Source organism: Diceros bicornis, chromosome 7, assembly GCF_020826845.1.
Source record: "Diceros bicornis minor isolate mBicDic1 chromosome 7, mDicBic1.mat.cur, whole genome shotgun sequence".
NCBI lineage: Eukaryota > Metazoa > Chordata > Mammalia > Perissodactyla > Rhinocerotidae > Diceros > Diceros bicornis.
The window spans coordinates 39,920,249-39,940,396 of NC_080746.1; the positions used below are offsets into that span (position 1 = coordinate 39,920,249).

The 20,148-nt window shown below is 36.7% G+C and overlaps 1 protein-coding gene across 1 annotated transcript; it reads right to left on the reverse strand.

Annotated features, from left to right (window-relative positions):
* Positions 1-2,719: 2,719 nt before the first annotated feature.
* Positions 2,720-20,107, reverse strand: C7H11orf54 (chromosome 7 C11orf54 homolog). The gene is made up of 9 exons (XM_058545412.1): positions 20,027-20,107; positions 16,704-16,855; positions 14,074-14,172; positions 10,517-10,590; positions 10,240-10,341; positions 9,097-9,273; positions 7,958-8,107; positions 4,253-4,369; positions 2,720-3,275 (listed from the first exon to the last, which is right to left on the reverse strand). The coding sequence occupies exons 2-9, from the start codon at positions 16,756-16,758 to the stop codon at positions 3,102-3,104; spliced, it is 948 nt and encodes a 315-aa protein (XP_058401395.1). The 5' UTR covers positions 16,759-16,855; positions 20,027-20,107; the 3' UTR covers positions 2,720-3,101.
* Between the last annotated feature and the right edge of the window lie 41 nt (positions 20,108-20,148).

Sequence of the window (20,148 nt, forward strand, 5' to 3'; positions counted from 1 at the left end):
GTCCCACTCTGTCCTGCTGGGGGTGTGAATCATCCCTTTGTCTAGCACATCCATGCTGTCTATGCTACTGCCCATTAGTCACTTAGTAGCCCTCTCAGTTATCACATGGACTGCCAAGATATTGCAGTGCTTGTGTTCAAGTAACCCTTATTTTACTTAATAACGACCCCAAAGAGCAAGAGAGTAGTGATGCTGGCAATTCCGTTCTGCCAAAGAAAAGCTGTAAAGTGCTTCCTTTAAGTGAAAAGGTGAAAGTTTTTGACTTAATAAGGAAAGAAAAACAATCATATGCTGAGACTGCTAAGACCTACAGCAACTTTTATTACAAAATATTTTTTATAATTGTTCTATTATTAGTTATTATTGTTAATGTCTTACTGTGCCTAATTTATAAATTAAACTTTATGATAGGCATCTATGTGTAGGAAAAAACAGTATAGAAAATGCAGTTTCAGGTATCCACTGGGGGTCTTGGAATGTTTCCCCCGCAGATAATGGGGGACTACTGTATTGTATATTGATTTTATATTTAGGAACCTTTTTGAACTCAGTCTAATAATTTCATTATAGATTATCTTGGGTTTTCTAAGAAGTCAATCATGTTTTCTGCTAAAAAAAATTTTTTTTTTTTTGAGGAAGATTAGCCCTGAGCTAACATCTGTTGCCAATCCTCCTCCTTTTTGCTGAGACAGATTAGCCCTGGGCTAACATCTGTGCCCATCTTCCTCTACTTCATATGGGACGCCACCACAGCATGGCTTGATAAGTGGTGTCTGAACCCGGGATCTGAACCCGTGAACCCCGGGCCGCCGAAGCGGAGTGTGTGAACTTAACCCGCTTCGCCACTGGGCCAGCCCCCTCAAATTTTTTTTCATCCTTTTCAGTTGTTATAGCTGTTCTTTCTTGTCTTCTTTCCTGGTTGATACTCCAGTAGTTCATGATGTTGGGCATCCTTGACACATTCCTAATTTTAAAGTGAATATGGCATTAACAAATAATTTTGCATATATATATATATATATAAGCAGATACATAATATGTCAGGTGGTGTGTATATATATAGCATTTAAAAAATTGCTTCTCAGACCATGCACTAGATGTTAGCTCCATAGTCAGGTGATCCTGTTTGTTCACAATGGCTTCCTTGCTGTTTCTTGAACACACCAAGTCCTCTTCTGCCTCTGAGCCTTTGAATTGCTAGGAAGGATGTTTCTCCAAATAACTTCATGGCTCGCTCTCTTTTCTTCAGGTCTTTGCTCCAATGTCTCTTTATCCGAGAGGCTTTCCCTGATCTCCCGATATAAAATGTGTAATGTAGAGTCTGATTCCATTTTTGATGTTTGACTGCTGACAGCTATTAAGCCTTACTCTCCCTTCTTCCCCTCTGCCCCACATTTGGGTAAGCTGATAAGAAAGCCTGGCTGCTCCTTCCTTCGACACCTATGGGAAATTCACACTGCATGCAGAACCATCACCCTGGCCCTACCCTTAACCACCATAAAACCCCCACGCCAGTCTCCTTTCCCTGTTCTCTCAAGCCATTTTTGGACTTGCTTGGGAGCTGCCCTGCTTTCCCCAGAAAGCCTCATTACGTGAGTAATAAACCCTTTCATACCCTGTTGGTATGTGTGTGACTTCATCTGACCTCTGACTGAATTTTAGGTGGGGAGTCCATCCTGTCTTAGCATGGCCACAAGAAAATAGCATCCTCCTTCACAGTCCATCCTCTGCTTTATTTCTCTTCATAGCACTCAATACCACACGACATAATATGTATCTACTTATCGTTTGTCTTACCCTACCATATAAATGACTGAATGATAGATCCCCAGCATCTAGTGAAGTGTCTGGCATAATCATCCACCTAGTCATTCATTCAACAAATATTTATTGAGTGCTTACTTTGGCCAGGTACTGGTAAAGGCACAGTGCTATAGTGGTGACCAAAGCCCTGGCCCTCATGGAGCTTACATTCCAGAGGGCAGGGTAGGTGTTCACTATGTATTTGTTAAATGAAAAAATACTAATATTATTTTTTCTGGAGTTAAGTATTAGGTATTAAAAAGAAATACAACATTATATTATGAATATAAAATTTTTATTCATTTTTTTTTGCTATGAACTAGTGTTTATTTAAAAATAATACTTTGGAATTTATACTCATAGGACATGTTATAGCTAACATCCAAAGACAATCAACATTATTTTTTGAAGATTTATTATGTACTAAGGAGCTCCTAATCTGCACATTGTTGGCATTAGTAAGATTAGAGAGCTGATTTCTGGCTAATGATTATTATAGAAGAACACTGAAGAAAATTTCAACCATTATAATCAGTAAGAGTATAATTTTATATTTCATGAAGGACAGTGGTCATGTTTAGCAATAGCCTCATTTATAAGTTAGAGTATACTCACTTCAATGTTGCACTTTGATGCCATTTCCTTTCCTTTCTCTTGCAAATAACCAACAAGGTACAAACTGCTTGCAATTGGCAATCCAAACAAAGGAGGAATCATGGCTAACCTGATTCGCTAATGTTTGTGAAAGGCAAAATGCAGACTTCTGAGTATGGTTCAACTTAACCCAAAGGGGTAAAGTTGCTCCCTTTGACCACCTTATTCCATGAAAAAAGGTTACTCTGACTTCTAAAATGGATTTTTAAAATTCAACACAAAAGATTCAACAACTATCAACATTTCCAACAGTGATTTTCTAAGACATCCACTTTGCAGTTGTGAGACTAATTTGAAAAATTTAATAATGTTATACAAATGTAAGTTATTACTATTAAACAGTAGGAATAATCACATGATTCCTGATCATGTTTATATATAAGGTATAAACATAAGACTGGTTTTTAGGATAAAAGAATAATGAAGAACATCTCCATTATGTATCTTTGTTCCCAATCATCTCTTTCAGATAGATCTATGAAATAATACAGAGTACAACGTCAACAACCTTTCATTTCAAAGGCCAAAAATATAGGGTTTAAGTAGTGAGATCACTTCTATTGGATTTTATATTAGTATCAATTAATGAGTTAATTAATAAACCTTAGTTAATTATTTCTTTTTCTAAATGAGTATCAGTTGATTTAATCTCGCCCAAATGAATGGGTCTCTTTTGGTTGATCAATGCGATAGAGAAACTCTGCAGGTAAGAAGTATCCAAGATACTCCACTATATCAGGGGTAGTGTCATAATGGTAGTGTCCACCTTCTCCATGATGACTGAAAAAATGAGTGTGCTCCAATCGCAAATCGAACCCCTAGGGCAACAGACAAACTATCGGTTAGTGTTCAAATTATTTTGGATAGAATTTGTTTAAGGGTGAGGGAGACCTTTTTCATTTATGTTGCAATAGTTTTTATTTTATTCTTTAAGAATGTAATACATTCACATGATTCAAAATTCAAAGGGTGCAAAACAGTAAAATGTATCTTTCCATCTCCTGCCCTCACCACTCATTTCCTTTTCTTGTAGGCAACCAGTGTAAGCAGTTTCTTCTGTATCCTTTCAGAAAGATTTACTTGTTTTCCCCCTCAAGTGGTAACACTCTGTACATACTGTGCTGCGTATTGCTTTTCTTCATTTAACAACATAGCTTTCAGATCTTTGTATATCAGATCATAAAAGAGCCTCCTCATTCTTTCACACCTACATGGTATTCTATCGTACATATATACCACCTACCAACTGACATTTAGATTATTTCCAATTCTTCTGCTTATTACAGCAGTGCTGTCATGAATAACCTTCTAACTAACCATTTTACACACTTATGCAAATATTTAAGGATAAATTCCTAGACATGTAATCACTGGATCAAAAGATATGACTAGTCAGTATTTTCGTAGATATTTGCAGTGAATTGGTCTATATTATAATATTTTTTTCTAGTATATAGTATCAGAATATAATGAACAGTATAATGAACAGCAAATAAGATGACAGGAGACATGAATCCTGTTGTGATTCTACCATTTAATAACATGACTTTGGGTGTTATTTAACATGACTGTGCCTTCATCTCCTCAAAGGTAAAATCTGCTCTGCCTAACTCATAGGGTGGTTAGCCACCTACTCCCTTATATTTCAAGATAATTCTAGAGATTATCCTAGTTTTTAAATAGCAACACAAAAAGTTCTAATTTGTTCACAAAAAGCCTAATTCTAAAAGAATATCCTAAAAATTGAGCATTATCATTGTAGTATACTGCAATGTAAAGAAAGACATAGACTTACTGGGTCTCTGGAGACAAAAACTGGCAGACAAACCAAAGGAGCCTTCATCTCATAAAAATGCAACCATTTATTCACCTCTTCATCAGAGTTCAATGGGCAGGAAGAAAATTCTGCAGGCTACAATAAAAGATCATTAAACAGGTAAACATACTGAATATTATTGAGAATTAAAAATTTAAATTATTTATAATTTCATTAAGTTAAAAACTTTAAGCCTTATACATTCTATTGACTATTTCTGACATCAAAAGGAGTTACACACTCTAGTTTTCAAAAGGATCACCAATCCATGTGTACACACTAAAACATATGAATGAATAAATGAAGGAATAAGTCTATTAGTATTTATTTATTTATTTAAGTAATTGTGAGGAAGATTAGCCCGGAGCCAACATCCGATGCCAATTCTCCTCTTTTTGCTGAGGAAGATTGGCCCTGGGCTAACAACTGTGCCCATCTTCCTCTACTTTATATGGGATGCTGCCACAGCATGGCTTGACAAGCAGTGCGTAAGTGCATGCCCGGGATCCGAACCTCCGAACCTCAGGCCGCTGAAGTGGAGCGAGAGCAGTTAACCACTGCACAACCGGGCTAGCCCCCAGAGCATCGCTGAAAGGAATTTAAAAAGACTCCAATAAATGGAAAGACATCCTGTGTTCATGAATTGGACAACTTAATATTGTTAAGATGTCAATACTACCAAAAGCAATCTAAAGAGTCAATGTAATTCCTATCAAAATCCCAATGATGCTTTTGCAGAAATAGAAAAATCAATCCTAAAATTCATATTAAATCTCAAAGGACTCTGAATAGCCAAAACAATCTTGAAAAAGAAGAAGAAATTTGGAGGTCTGATACTTTCTGATATCGAACTTAACTACAAAGCTATAGCAATCAAAACCGTGTGATATTGGCAAAAAGACATACATACAGATGAATGGAATAGAACAGAGATCCCAGAAATAAACCTTGCATATATGGTCAAATGATTTTCGACAAGGGTGCCAAGATCATTCAATGGGGAAAGGGCAGTCTTTTCACCAAATGGTGTTGGGAAAACTGAATATTCACATACAAAAGAATGAAGTTAGACACTTACTTTACACTGTATACAAAAATTAACTCAAATGGATAAAAGACCTAAATGTAAGAGCTAAAACTATAACACTCTTAAAAGAAAACATTGGGGAAAAGTTTCATGACACTGGATTTGACTTTTTGGATATGACATCAAAAGTACAGGCAACAAAAGGAAAAAAAAACAAGTAGTTCTACATCAAACTAAAAAGCTTCTGCACAGCAAAGGAAATAGTCAACAAAATGAAAAGGCAACCTATGGAATGGGAGAAAACATTCGCAAACCACATATCTGATAAGGGTAAATATCCAAAATATATAAGGAACTCACAGAATTCAACAGCAAAAAAACAATCCAATTAAAAAATGGGCAAAGGAACTGAATTAGATATTTCTCCAAAGAAGACATACAAATGGACAACAGGTATATGAAAAAGTGCTCAACATCACTATTCATCAGGGAAATGCAAATCAAAACCATGAAATAACACCTCACTCCAGTGAGGATGGCTTTTATGAAAAAGACAAGAGATAACAAGTGTTGGCAAGGATGTGGAGAAAAGGCAACCCTTGTACACTGTTGGCGGGAATGTAAACTGGTAGAACCATTGTGTAAAACAGCAGGGAAGTCCCTCACAAAATTAAAAATAGAAGTACTATCTGATCCAGCAATTCTACTTTTGGGTATTTATCCAAAGAAAATGACATCAGTATCTTGAAGAAATATCTGTACTCCTATGTTCATTGCAGCATTATTCACAATAGCCAAGATATGGAAACAACCTAAGTGTCCAACAACAAATGAATGGAGAAAGAAATTGTAATATCCATCTATTTATATATACATAGAATATTATTCAGGCTTAAAAAAGAAGGAAATCCTGCCATTTGCAACAATGTGGATGAACTTGGAGGACATTATACTAAGCGAAATAAGTCAGACATAGAAAGATAAATATTGCATGATATCACTTATACGTGGAATCCAAAAAAGTCCAATTTAGAGAAACAGAGAGTAGAATGGTGGTTGCCAGGGGTTGGGGGATTGGAGGAAATGGGGAGATGTTGGCCAACGGGTACAAACTTTGAGTTATAAAATGAACAAGTTCTAGAGATCTAATGTACATCATGGTAACTATAGTTAATAATAAAGTATTGTGTACTTGAATTTTAAAAAAATCCTATAATCCTTTGGTATTTACAAATAGATTTATCTATAATTTTGTTATAAATAATTTGGAAAGTATTAAGTAGTTTTACAAATATTGTGTCTTTCTATAGAGGATCAGCTGGCTTGCCATTTAAAATTATCAGGATTGGGCCAGCCCTGGCCAACCACCAGCCAGTAGTTAAGTTCGGCATGCTCAGCTTTGGTGGCCCAGGTTCAGTTCCCAGGTGCAGACCTCTACCACTCGTCTGCCAGTGGGCATGCTGTGGCAGCAGCTCACATACAAAAAAAGAGGAAGATTGGCAACAGATGTTAGCTCAGGGCGAATCTTCCACAGCAAAAGAAAAAAAAAAACTTACCCGGATAAAAAACATTAAAACAATACATTTTCTGATGGTTTTACTGATAAAGCAAAAAGGAAGTTAAGTTGTAATCACTTTCATACTTCATTCATTCATTCACCTACTAAAAATTATTGTAAAAGTCCTGAATGCCCTGAGTCTGTCTTCATATGGTATTCCATCCTTAGTCTCTTATAAATTTATTATACTTAGCCCATAAGATTATAATTTTCATAATCAGTTCTTTCCCCAAAACCACAACCATCTTAATAGCAAAGTCTATGTATTATGTTTGGGATTCTGGCAATGAAAATAATAATCAGTTTCTAAGGCTTACACTCACATCTGTTTGTTTTTTTTTTGTGAGGAAGATCAGCCCTGAGCTAACATCCATGCCAATCCTCCTCTTTTTGCTGAGGAAGATCAGCCCTAGGCTAACATCCATGCCCATCTTCCTCCACTTTATATGGGACACCGCCACAGCATGGCCTGACAAGCAGTGTGTTGGGTGCGTGGCCAGGATCCAAACCCCAGGCCACCAGCAGCAGAGCACGTGCACTTAACCACCATGCCACGGGGCCGGCCCCCACTCACATCTATTTTGATCTTAAAAACAAACACACTGAAAAGAAAGTTCTAAATATTAACATGAAAAAAGGACTCTAGCTGGGCATTATTGCACAATATGATTTACTGTATTATTTGTCATTAAAATTTTAAAGTGATACAGGGCGAGCCCGGTGGCGCAAGCGGTTGGGTGCGCACGCTCCGCCCGGATTCAGGACGCGCACTGATGCATGGTGTGTCGAGCCACGATGTGGTGGCGTCCCATATAAAGTAGATGAGGATGGGCACGGATGTTGGCTCAGGGCTAGTCTTCCTCAGAAAAAAGAGGAGGATTGGCATCAGATGTTAGCTCAGGGCTGATCTTCCTCGCAGAAAAAATAAATAAATAAATAAATAAAATTTTACACTGATATAATCATAGTAAAGGGATTTGTTCAGGGTGTCTTTAAAGGTAGAATTCCCAATGTATATTTAAAAAATACTAAGATCTTAAGCACATGTGCACATAAACATACCACACATGTATGCATGCACACACACACAGGCCCTTACCATAATGTGAGTCTTCACTTTTCCCTTCTGAACTAGGAAAGTACCTCCCATCCCTACAGGCTTATCTCCATAATGTTTTTCAAGAGTCTGTCTCATACAAGTCACAAAGTTAAGTTTTCCAGTTCTTCTTTTGGCTTTCACCTCAATGACCTAGAGAGGACATAAATATGCATACCATTGTTCTAAGCTGCAAGATTTTATGTAAATAAATACCAAGTAAAACACTATATAATCTAATGCCATCAAGCAAATATTCACTTGTTTGTTTAGAGCACCCAGATAGTTGAGGTGTCTCAATCCTCTGTAAGTCTTGATCAATAATATTTATATGAGTTATACATCATTTACTCTAATAATAAGTCTTATTCATGCTTTCTTGGACTGAGAAAGAGACTTATAGCTAAATCCTACACTGAACTCGGGAGAGTCTTACCATTATATGTCAAGGTAATAAAAAGTTGAGAATTTCTTGGCTTAAAGGGATTAACCTCTGAAAATTGGAGGGGAGAGGAAAATGATTACATTTTCTCAGCTCCTTTAAAATTCTGGATTTATGTTACCTCCACTTTATTAGGTACTTTTACTTCACTACCTCATTTCTCAGAGTAACTGAAGTAGCTATCTCTATTTAGAAAATGTAAGAGTTCTCACAACTGGTAAAACTGAAATCATCATTTTGTGTACTAACAGGAAGTAAATATGATGTAAGGCATTAATTCTCCTTACCTCCTTCTTGCTATAACTTTTTGCTACCATCATTTCTATCTAGCTCAATGTCTGATCAGTCAGGAATGAACAAATGGCATATATACTAACTATAGGTAGACATTATGTATTTATTTCAGCTGCACGGTTCATCTATTTGACTAACTTACTCCCCAGATAATATCCTGTTACCTTTTAGTTCCTCAGAAAAAAAGGTATTGCTTACTAAGTATTATTTTTAACCTCAGTTTCAAATGAGACTTTTACTCTGACTGTAGTACTCTCTGAATCTTTCATAACTGGGTTATTTAAAGAGCTTTGACTTAGGTAGCTTTGGATTTTCTTAAGAAAACCGTATTTATGGCAATAAAAGTTCAAATTTTTAGCTATCTGAGAACTTTTGGAGAATACTGTGTTTTTATGAAGAAAATCACCTTTCCAGGTTGGCCCTTACTGGCAAAAAGATTAGCCATTAAGGCACACCCAAAATCATGATATTTCTCACTGTATTTCTCTAGCAGACACCCTCCATCTGCAGGGTTAATACGGGCAAAGTAACTTCCATTCACAGGGGGTTTATGTTCACCTTCTGTTTGAATAACTGGCATAAACTGAAAAGAAAATAAATAAGGTAATTAGTAAATCTTAGTATCTCTATGCAGAGAGAGTATCTTGAATAATGTAACAAAACATTTTATCCCAGACTTTAAGACATTTTATTTCAAGACCTAATAAGAAAACATGAAATAGGAAATGTTTAATTTTAGAGTTAAAACTGTTTAACATTTACAAATATCAAAAAACTGAAAACATTTTATAAAATGTTTACAGTATTTGTTATAGTGTTTCTATAACATTGTAACATTTGCTTTAAAACACCTAATTTTAAATTTTAAAGTTTTTTTATATCCGGAATACTATGCAAATTATATTAATGTTTCTGCAAAGGACTTGTATGGTTTTTGACTAATGGTAACATTTGTAGAGGTTATGAGAGAAGAGGCAGACTAAAGAGGTCACTCACTCTTCCATTCATGAGATGTAAAGACAAACAGTTGATATCTTTATGTTGGAAGTATACTTACATACATAGTAATAGATATTACCTTCTGTAACTAATCGTCATACTACTGTGGTAAGTCCCTACTACTTGGTCTGAAAGAGGGAATTGACTAGATCATTAAATATTCCATTCATTTTCTGATTGAAAGCTGCCCTCATACCAAAAGCAAAGATTTATAAAGAAGCTAGGAATCCTCCGATGTGTCAGGATTAAAATCTTTCACAATCCAAAGTCCTCAGCAGACCACAGGACCTTGGATCGACTCATCTAAGACTGAGTGTATATGCTAAGAAAATCTGAAATGACAGGTTAGTGCGCCATTACAGTTGGACCAATTGGAGCATATGCTCTAGTCCAAATCTGTATCAAACACTATCAAATCTGTAGAGAGATATGATAGCAACCAATGACAATTCATTTAGAAAGCAGGATTTCTGATAGGACAGTAAAAGGAAAAATGCAAACCAAATGTCAAATCAATATGATAAAATAATTATATTATATATATACTGACCTCAGAATTGAACCCAAGAGTCTGAAATGGGCCTGCCCCGGCTCCAAGAATAAAAGCTCCAGGAAGCTTGATTTCTTTTGCAATCTTATTTAGATCATAAACCTATACAAGAGGAAAAAAATATTATTTAAATCAACTCATTACAAATTCCCTGGTTTACTTGTTATTATGAGTCCATTGACACTTCCTTACCACATTGGTCAACGGATCTTCTAATAATAAAAAGAGGAATCAAGCCAACTTCTATAATCTTCATATGAATGCAAAGTACACTTACTTTTGTTTTATTTACAAGAGGCATTAAGTAAGGGACACCTCCTACTTCTGCAATTCTAGTTTTCCCACAGATGCCTAAAAAAAAATAAGCCATCTTAAAAATAGGCAAACATTTAATTTTAGTAGAAAATACCAGAAGACACTAATTTAATTTATTAAGAGTATAAAACTTTTCCATTCTCATAGTTTTACAAATAGCAGGGGTTGGAAAATATAAGGAGCTAGGACCCCTGTCCTATTCTAACTGCCTGTGTCTCCAGTATTGTCATAAGCATGCATGACTTAATGTAGTTAGCATAAAGGCAAGAGAAAGTTGATGATAGAGCAAGGGCTAGACCTGGGGCTAAAGTATGGATTGGAGGAGGTTTCTAGAATTAGTCTATATTGACTTATTCCTTTAAAAATCTCTTTTTGAGGACAGACAGGATTTTAGCTACAATTGTATTTTAATTTAAAATATTTTGGGGGTTGGCCCCGTGGCTTAGCGGTTAAGTGCGTGCGCTCTGCTACTGGGGGCCTGGGTTCGGATCCTGGGCACGCACCGACGCACCGCTTCTCCGGCCCTGCTGAGGCCGCGTCCCACATACAGCAACTAGAAGGAAGTGCAACTATGACATACAACTATCTACTGGGGCTTTGTGAGAAAAAAAGGAGGATTGGCAATAGATGTTAGCACAGAGCCGGTCTTCCTCAGCAAAAAGAGGAGGATTAGCGTGGATGTTAGCTCAGGGATGATCTTCCTCACCAAAAAAAAAAATAAATAAATAAAAAGGAAGACAATAAAAAAATGAAATAAAATATTTTGCTCTGGTGGAATATTAGTTCTTTTAGAAATCCATATTGTAAAATCATCTTGTCAAAGTTGCTTATTCCCAAGGTTGTTTATAAAAATGACAAGTAATTAGAGGTAACTTCAGATGCTAGGAACTTTCTACTTACATTTTAAATTAACATCACAGGTACAGCTAGACACAATTGGGGAGAAGGCAAATTCTTTTTTTTTTAATATGTAGAGCGGAAAATAATTACCTTTGTCTGAGAAAAGGTAGTATTGTCAGTTTCATACTAACATCATTCTACAATAAAGTAGATATAATGGCTCTATTTCTTCAGCTGTGCAGAGGGTAGAGGTACAAAATTCCTTTAGGTCCCATTTAAAATTAGGGACGTTGGAAATGTTTTCCATGGGATCAGCAGAAATTACTCATGGTTAAGACTCTTTCTCATAAGTGATAGTAATGTTGAAGTTTAGAGAAACCATTAGAGGACTATTTTAGTAGTTTAGCAAATAGAAAAGTAATGAGCTAAAAACGGTGACTGTAGAGATGGAGAAGAAGAAATTAAGAAAAAGAACAAAGAAAAGAGAATAAGACAACTATGGTGAAGTAATAAGTTAACTTTTAGACATGTTGACCTCAAGTTGTCCTTAGCAAATGTAGGTGGAGATGTCCTGGAGACAGGTGGAAAAAGAGATCTAGGTGAGATGTACAGATTTCAAAGTTGTTGTATCCAAGTAGTAATTAAAACCACAGGAGAACTTAGTGGTTAAGTGCACGTGCTCCGCTGCTGGCGGCCCGGGTTTGGATCCTGGGCATGCACTGATGCACTGTTTGTCAGGCCATGCTGTGGTGGCGTCCCATATAAAGTGGAGGAAGATGGGCACAGATATTAGCCCAGGGCCAGTCTTTCTCAGCAAAAAGAGGAGGATTGGCATGGATGTTAGCTCAGGGCTGATCTTCCTCACAAAACAAAAAAACCAAAACAAAACAAAAAAAACCCCACAGGAGTAGATGAAAAATCCCAGAGATACTTTACAGAATAAGAAGAGACTGAGGAAAGAATTCTGGGAAACATCAAAATTTAAGAGTCGGCCAGAAAGAGAAAGGAGCCAAGAGAAATGAGGAAGAAAGAACATCATGGAGGTAGGAAAGGTACCCAGGAAGAAGAGGCAGGGACAGAAGAGAAACAAGAGAGAAAATGTCAGACAGCAATGGCCAAACAGTATGAAATATGTGGAGAGATCAAATAATACAAAGTCATTGAGCAACTGAGCAAGACTAGTTCCTGTAGAAAGTGCCTAACTATGTTTATGAAAGAGCATACATATATATATACATACACATACATATCTAGCTTCCTTAGTATTGTAATTTATTTATTTATTTAGTTTTTGCTGAGGAGATTTGCACTGAGCTAACATCTGTGCCAAGCTTCCTCTGTTTTGCATGTGGGTCCCTGCCACAGCATGGCCACCAACAAGTGGTGTAGGTCTTTGCCTGGAAACTAAACCTGGACCTCTGAAGTGGAGCCCGCCAAACTTAACCGCTAGGCCATGGGACCAGCCCCTAGTATTGTAATTTAAAGATGCACAAATTATTGACCAGAAAACTCTTTTTCAAAATATAACCCTTTGGATGACAGAATTAAAATTAACCATTTTTCCTTGTACTCTTCAGCGTTTTCTGATTTTTATTTTATTTTAATTAATTAATTATTTAGTGGGGAGAATATATTAGTCTTTTAATTGGAAGAAACACCCTATAAAAAAGTATTATGCTAAATGCTTTCAAGATGTGAAGAGAAATTGCCATTAGGTACACAAAACTTATAGTATTTACAGGTCTACTTAAAATCAAAGACTGTTTAAACTGGAAAAACCCAAAAAGAAGATTTCACCCAAATGCCCCCAATTTTAATGTATCTGAAGCCAAGATACATTAATTGGCTTACCCAGGGTAATAAAATCTGTGTGTGGCAGAGAAAGATCTAGAGTCCAGGACTTCTACATAAAACTATTTTTTAAAAAGATGTCAATTACGTAATAAAACAGTAAAGGAGGGTCTTTATCTCCAAATTTCTCATCACAGTAGGGTATAATGGGAGAATGTTGGACTCGGGAAGCAGACAGACCTGGATTTGAATCCTGATTATGATTCACACTGAGCTTACTTAGCCTCTCTGAGCCTCAGTTTTCTCATCTATAAACTGGAGCTAGTACTTACCTTGCACTGCTATTGTAAAAATTAAGACATCAAATATAGGTTAACTATCACACTGTCTGACAAATTATACTTACTCAACCAATATTAATTTCCCTTCCTTCTCACTTTAAACATTGGTTGGATGATCACTTGGCAAATTTGTTGAAGGGGTATAAGTATTTAATAGATGATTCAAATACAAGGCTTTTAAGATCCTTTCTGGTCTTGAATAAATAAACGAAAACATAAAAATTAAAGGAAGTTCCCATGACAGTCACTTGAGCAATTAAAAACAAAACTCTCATGCGATATTAAGGATTCTAGCCTATTGAATATCTATTATATAACCTGTGGAAGCTACGAAACTGCATAAAACACAGTATTTTTCCACAAGGGTATAAAGTGAAATTTAACCAATATAAGAAATCAGTGAGCGCAGAAACTAAGCACACTTTAGTCTAAAAGTTGGAACAATATCCTTTATTTTTAGATAATTTAAGATAATCTTTAAAAATAATTCTGGTTTAAGAAAAAGATTAAGACTGAAAAACAAAAGCTAACTGCAAAAATTGCTTACCTCTTACAGGAAAGGTAAATGGCTCCTTAGTCAAATCAGGGCAATCAACTACAGAGACCTGGACATCAGCAAAGTTCTCCTTTAGCCCCTTCTGCAGAACTAATAAAGACAAGGTAAAGGCTTATTTAACATTAGGGAAAATTTGCCACCACGTATCAAATCTTCCCTCAACTTTTTTGTGTGTCACACTCCCAACCTAATTAATGTAATTAAAAGAGGGAGAAATGTTCTTATTAATGAATATAATTAGACATTAGACACATAATTAATCACAAGATATAATGTAGACTAAGACACCTAAATACCTTCATAAATACTACTAGAAATCATAGTGTTTATAAACCACTGAAGATAAACACTGCGCTCAGGAGAGGACTACTTTTCTTTTGGGGAGAGGATTCCAAAGATCTATTGAAATGTAAATATTCAAACTGCTAGAAAGTAAGCAATTACACAACAACTTCATTAATGTTTACAGACAAAATGTTGAGCAAAAGAAGCAAGACACAAAAGAATATATACTATATGACTTCACTTATAGGTATTGGAAAAACAGGCAACTAATCTAAGGTGACATATGTCAGAACAGTGGTTATCTCTTGGGGTAGAGATATTGACTGGGAAAGTGCATGAATGAGCCTTCTGGGATGCTGGAAATATTTTATATCTTGATTTTGATGGCAGTGACATGGCTGTAAACATTAAAATTCATGAAGCTATACACTTAAGATTAGTGTTCTTGACTGTAGATATAATTCGATAAAAAAAGTAAAAAAGCAAACATAGGTGTCTCAAAGTTAAAAATCTAAGAGCACTGTACCTTTTAAGGATGGAAAGTTCTTTCTTCTTTTTTTTTATGAGGAAGATCAGCCCTAAGCTAACATCCATGCCAATCCTCCTCTTTTTGCTGAGGAAGACTGGCCCTGGGCTAACATCCGTGCCCATCTTCCTCTACTTTATATGGGACACCGCCACAGCATGGCCTGACAAGTGGTGCATCCGTGTGTGCCAGGGATCCGAACCCCGGCTGCCAGCAACGGAGCGTGCGCACTTAACCACTATGCCACGGGGGCGGCCCCAAGGATGGAAAGTTCTTATAAAAGTTTTTCTGATAGTAGTGTCAGCCACTAGTTTAAGTCTTGTAGAATCAGACTCTCTAAAAACATGAAGTCCTCCTAAATCTAGATACTCCATACCAGATCTTTCATCTATATGAAAACAGAAACCAAACCGACTGGAAAATTCCCCTCCCTAGATGAATGACTGCAGACTTATGAATATATAAATTAAGATTCAGTATGTGGAAATATAGTAAAACCTATTTTTTATCAATTACAATGGGACCAAGTTCTTGCTATAAGATTTTCTGCAGAAAGTGAAAACAAATTTTAAACTAAAAAAACCTAGATTCCACCTCCATTTTGTACCGAATATATCCTGTACATATAGAAGGAAAATAGAAACATAAACACACAAGAGAAGATAAGTTGTAGAAAGGCACCCAAAGAAAAGATTGCTAGCTGTCCTGTCATATCAAGGAAGACAGAAAGACTGATAGAAAAGAAATACAGCCAGTACAGATTGTTTACTAGCTGCCATTCAATTTAGGAGAAAATAAGAAGGTTATAAGAGAAGAGCTACAACCAAGCAAAACATTTATTTATTTATTTATTTTTGAGGCAGATTGGCCCTGTGCTAACATCTGTTGCCAATCTTCCTCTTTTTTTTTCTTTTTTCTCCCCAAAGCCCCAGTACATAGTTGTGTATCATAGTTGTAGAGTTGTAGCTCTTCCAAGTGGGATGCCGCCTCAGCATGGCTTGATGAGCAGTGAGTAGGTCCAACCCCAGGATCCAAATCAGTGAATCCCAGGCCGCTGAAGCAGAACACGAGAAATAACCACTAGGCAACCAACCGGGCGGGCCCCATAACTTCTTGACTTCAATCTTATCAGGACAGATGAACTACCAGGATATTTTTGAGAAATAAGGGAAGGTTTTATAGTCACCATCAGAATAGAACTAAAGGTTCACTGTGACACAAAGGTTAGCATTACGATAGGCTAAACATACAGTTTTGGATCAGTACTATTCCTGGCTTCACTTTATATTCCTATTCTTATTTTCTTTTTCTTATCTATTTCCCCTCCTTCTAATTAATCTTGTGAAGCTGTCTTAAATTGTTGTTCGAACAGGTGAAATACATAAAAATATACACAGAGAAATCTAAGCAAGTTCATTGGCATATCAAGAGAGAGGGAAAAAGTAGTATATTGGGAACAAGATTAATATACCACACTAGATTATACACAGAATATTGTAACTGGTAAACAGTTAATAAAGCAAAATTGTACAACACTTTGGGCATCGCATATACTTAAATCTTGGATTAATATATTTATTTGAATTCTATAAAGTTGGTATTGTATCCAGAATCTTTAAATGGTGAGTTTAGTTTTTTTGGAGGGGCAGAATTTTGGACTCTCAATAAACATAGTACAGAACAGATACCGAAAAGGAAAATGAGTTCTGAATTGAAAGTACTATTGCATAAATTATATCTTAGAATATTTTTACTTTTTAATTTTTTCCTTAGAATAATTAAAAAAACTCAAAGTTAGTATTGTATTTACCTCCAACAAGCTCCTCTAGACTTGGCACATGTAAAGAATATTCAGCACAAGCCATTTTCTTTCTTCTTTTGGTTCGAGCACGTACCACTAAAGCTCTTTTAGGCTAATTATCACCAGAGTTCACAATGCACCCAGCATGAACAGCTGCTGCTCTGGAAATGAACAATAAAAGTTCAGTTATATAAAGAGGGCAAAAGGGCATTCAGATTTTTGTCCTCACAGAAAGGCAACCACAGCTTCTGGTATTTAATAGGCCAAGTGAGAAATGCCCAAGTAACCTCTGTTAGAAAGCAAAATTCAACTGAGTAAATCGGAAGATCTAATTGGCTTTATTTGATGGTTCATGAATCAGGCAGCATCCCATCCAGCAAACAGAGAGGAGCTCCAAGGAGCTGTACAGAATGGAAGGCTTTTAAGGCAGAAGGGGGAGGAAAAAGGACGTTTCTAAAGAGTGAATTGTTCTAGGCAAGGTCACCTTCCTTTGGGGAAGGGTGGGGGTCTACCATGCAGATTACCTCACCAGAATTGATGAGGAAACTCCAGATTGATTGGTTTAAAATTCCCCTCCTGGAAGAAGCTGAAACTGCAATTAAGTCTCGGTTCACTGATGAACCAAGTGCTAAGGGCTTAGCTCAAGTGACTCCATTTTCAGACTTGTTTCTTTTTAACACCTCTTTCAATACGGATACTTTAAATCGCTGACATATTTAAAATACACAGACAAGAGGAAATGCCAAAGCAAGCGGGGACATGATTCATTCTCTTTAGTCACATATCTGGATCGAACATGCAGTTTTCTGATGCTTGGTCTAAGGAATATAGGTTCTGAAGCAAAAAGTAGTTATTAAGGTTTAGGAAAAAGCGTTTAAATGGTGTAGATAACAGTACAGGATGCTCAAATACTTCTATAATAGATCATTTGTGTTTTCTATTCTATATTTGACATTTAGGCTAAAAATTAAACAAGTTTCTTAGACTATCTCTTTTACAAAAGAAAATTTAAATTACTAAGAGAAATGGAAACTTCTACAAATGATTAGCTTTTGAAATTCAAACGATTACTTTCATTTACAAATAAACATACTTTCTTGGTAAGCAGCTTTAATGTTCAATTATTCTGATAATCTAACCAATTATAACGACATTTTAAATATACATGTTAAGTATATTTTACAATAAGTAGGCATATATACACAGAGATTAGTATCTTACGTCAAGTGTTCAGGTGATGAAGTACGCAAGTAGAGGTAGATAAATAAAAGGAAGACAAAAAAAAAAAAAAAAGACAGGGGCCGGCCAGTGGTGTAGCGGTTAAGTGCGTGAGCTCTGCTGCAACGGCCAGGGGTTCGAAGGTTCGGATCCCGGGCACACACCGATGCACCGTTTGTGAAGGCATGCTGTGGCGGCGTCCCATATAAAGTAGAGGAAGTTAGCCCAGGGCTGACTTTACTTCCTCAGCAAAAAGAGGAGGGTTGGCATCAGATGTTAGCTCAGGGCTGATCTTCTCACACGCACACACACAAAAAACCCAAACAAAAGTAATATGAGGTGGGCAGGATATCCTGCCCTCTAGGCCAATTGCAGCAAGGAATAAAGACAAAACTTTTAAGGGTGTTTCTAGGAGCACTGTTGGAGTTCTCATTAAATTTGTTAATGGAACACCTCAATAATTTGAATAGTCTCTAGTACATGCTTACTTAGTAAGTGAAATATGATCCTTCAGTATCACTTGAAAAATTCTTGCAAAAACAAATTTTTAAAAAAAAATTTTCCCAAGAGTCACAGGTTTCTTAGAAACTGGGGGTCTAGTTTTGATAATGTGAAACTACACATCCTCCACAAACATGCTCCTGCACACATTTAGGACTTGACATTTACTTCAAATACCGACTTTTATTCTCCTTTAATTACTTAATATGTATAATGTGATCTCCCAAAGAAAATATAAACTATTGATAATGGGCCCCAAGTCCTATATAATCATATTTCAATTATCTCAAACATATTTTTGAACTGAATAATCTATAATTGTTCAGGAACGACAAATTTTAACTTTTTCTTTTGAAATAATTTCAGATGGACAGAAAATACATACAAATAATTCCTGTATAGTCTTCACCTAGATTTTCCAAACAGTAACATCACATTTTCTTTATCAGAAAATAGCAAGTACTAATTAAAAGCATGTCAAAATCTGCTCAATAATACCATATTTATTTACAATGAGGATAATAAAACCACTCTAGATATTTCTACTTACAGTAGGAATATTAAAGACTCAAGTTTAAATTCAAATACAATCCTAATTTTACACCTTTTACTATCTTTAAAAGGTCAGGTTTTTTTGTTTTCTTTCCCCACCAAAATAGGAACAACATACAACCCTAGGAGGCTACAGCCTGAATAACTGGTTTAGAAATGTAGAGCCTTAGGCAAGCCAACAGCCCAGAAGGCCACGTGCTAGCGTGTGTTAAGTGTGTTTCTGTGTGTGTGGGTAGGGGCCGGGCCTGCTCCCCGACATGACAGTGAATGTGATCCCTGTCCTGGAGCTTACAGTATTTCAGACTGTGGAAATGTCTACAGGATTAGACTTTTTATGCCTTGAACTGTGCAGTTTTTAGAGCAAAACTGAGTAAAGAGACCAGATTCTACCTTTCAAGCTCTGTCCAATCCCGAGACGACACTAACTATAAAGTAAGACTAGACAGCTTTAGTGATTTATCATATGATACAAATCTGAAAGTGGACAAATCAAACCAGTTCATTCCTTTTTGTGACTACTTTGGGGGGGAAAACCCACCAAAAAAACCCAAAGTTTAGTAAACTGTTTTATCTTAACACTCGGTAGTAACCTTTCAGGGAACTAAGGGGGAAAAAACAGAAAAAAAAAAAAACAAATCCACGGCTGGCTGTCTTGTGACATGTTAGCCAACTCCTGGGAGGCTGACCTTTAGTTTAGAGTGGAGAGCGAGCTAACAAAACAGGTCCAAAGGTGGAGGGGACTGGGGGTGCTATGGAGCCACACTGGCTTCCAGGACAAAGGTTACACACTGGAGTCACGGTCAGAGCGTGATCCTTTAACAACTGAACCCAGAAGAGATTTCTGAAGGCACACACAGACACAATATGGCAAAGCACACCGGCACCACACACCCGGGACCAGGCTGTGGAACGGCGGTTCTACGACAGCTCAGCAGACGCGAGACCACCGGAAACAAATCAGGCTGAGTGGCCGCTTCCTTGCAGTTCACATCCACTTCGTTCTCTTTACCCCACAGTTCCTTTTTGTCATTTCCTGAAATATTCTTGGGTACTCCACTTACCTCGTCCGTTAGGGAAGCCTACACCTGCACCCTGATCTTGGCTCAGTCGGCTCCACCTCCTCTGGGTTAGCGCGATCAGGCTCCGCCCACTTTTAATTGCTCCTCCCCTCGCCGCGAACAAA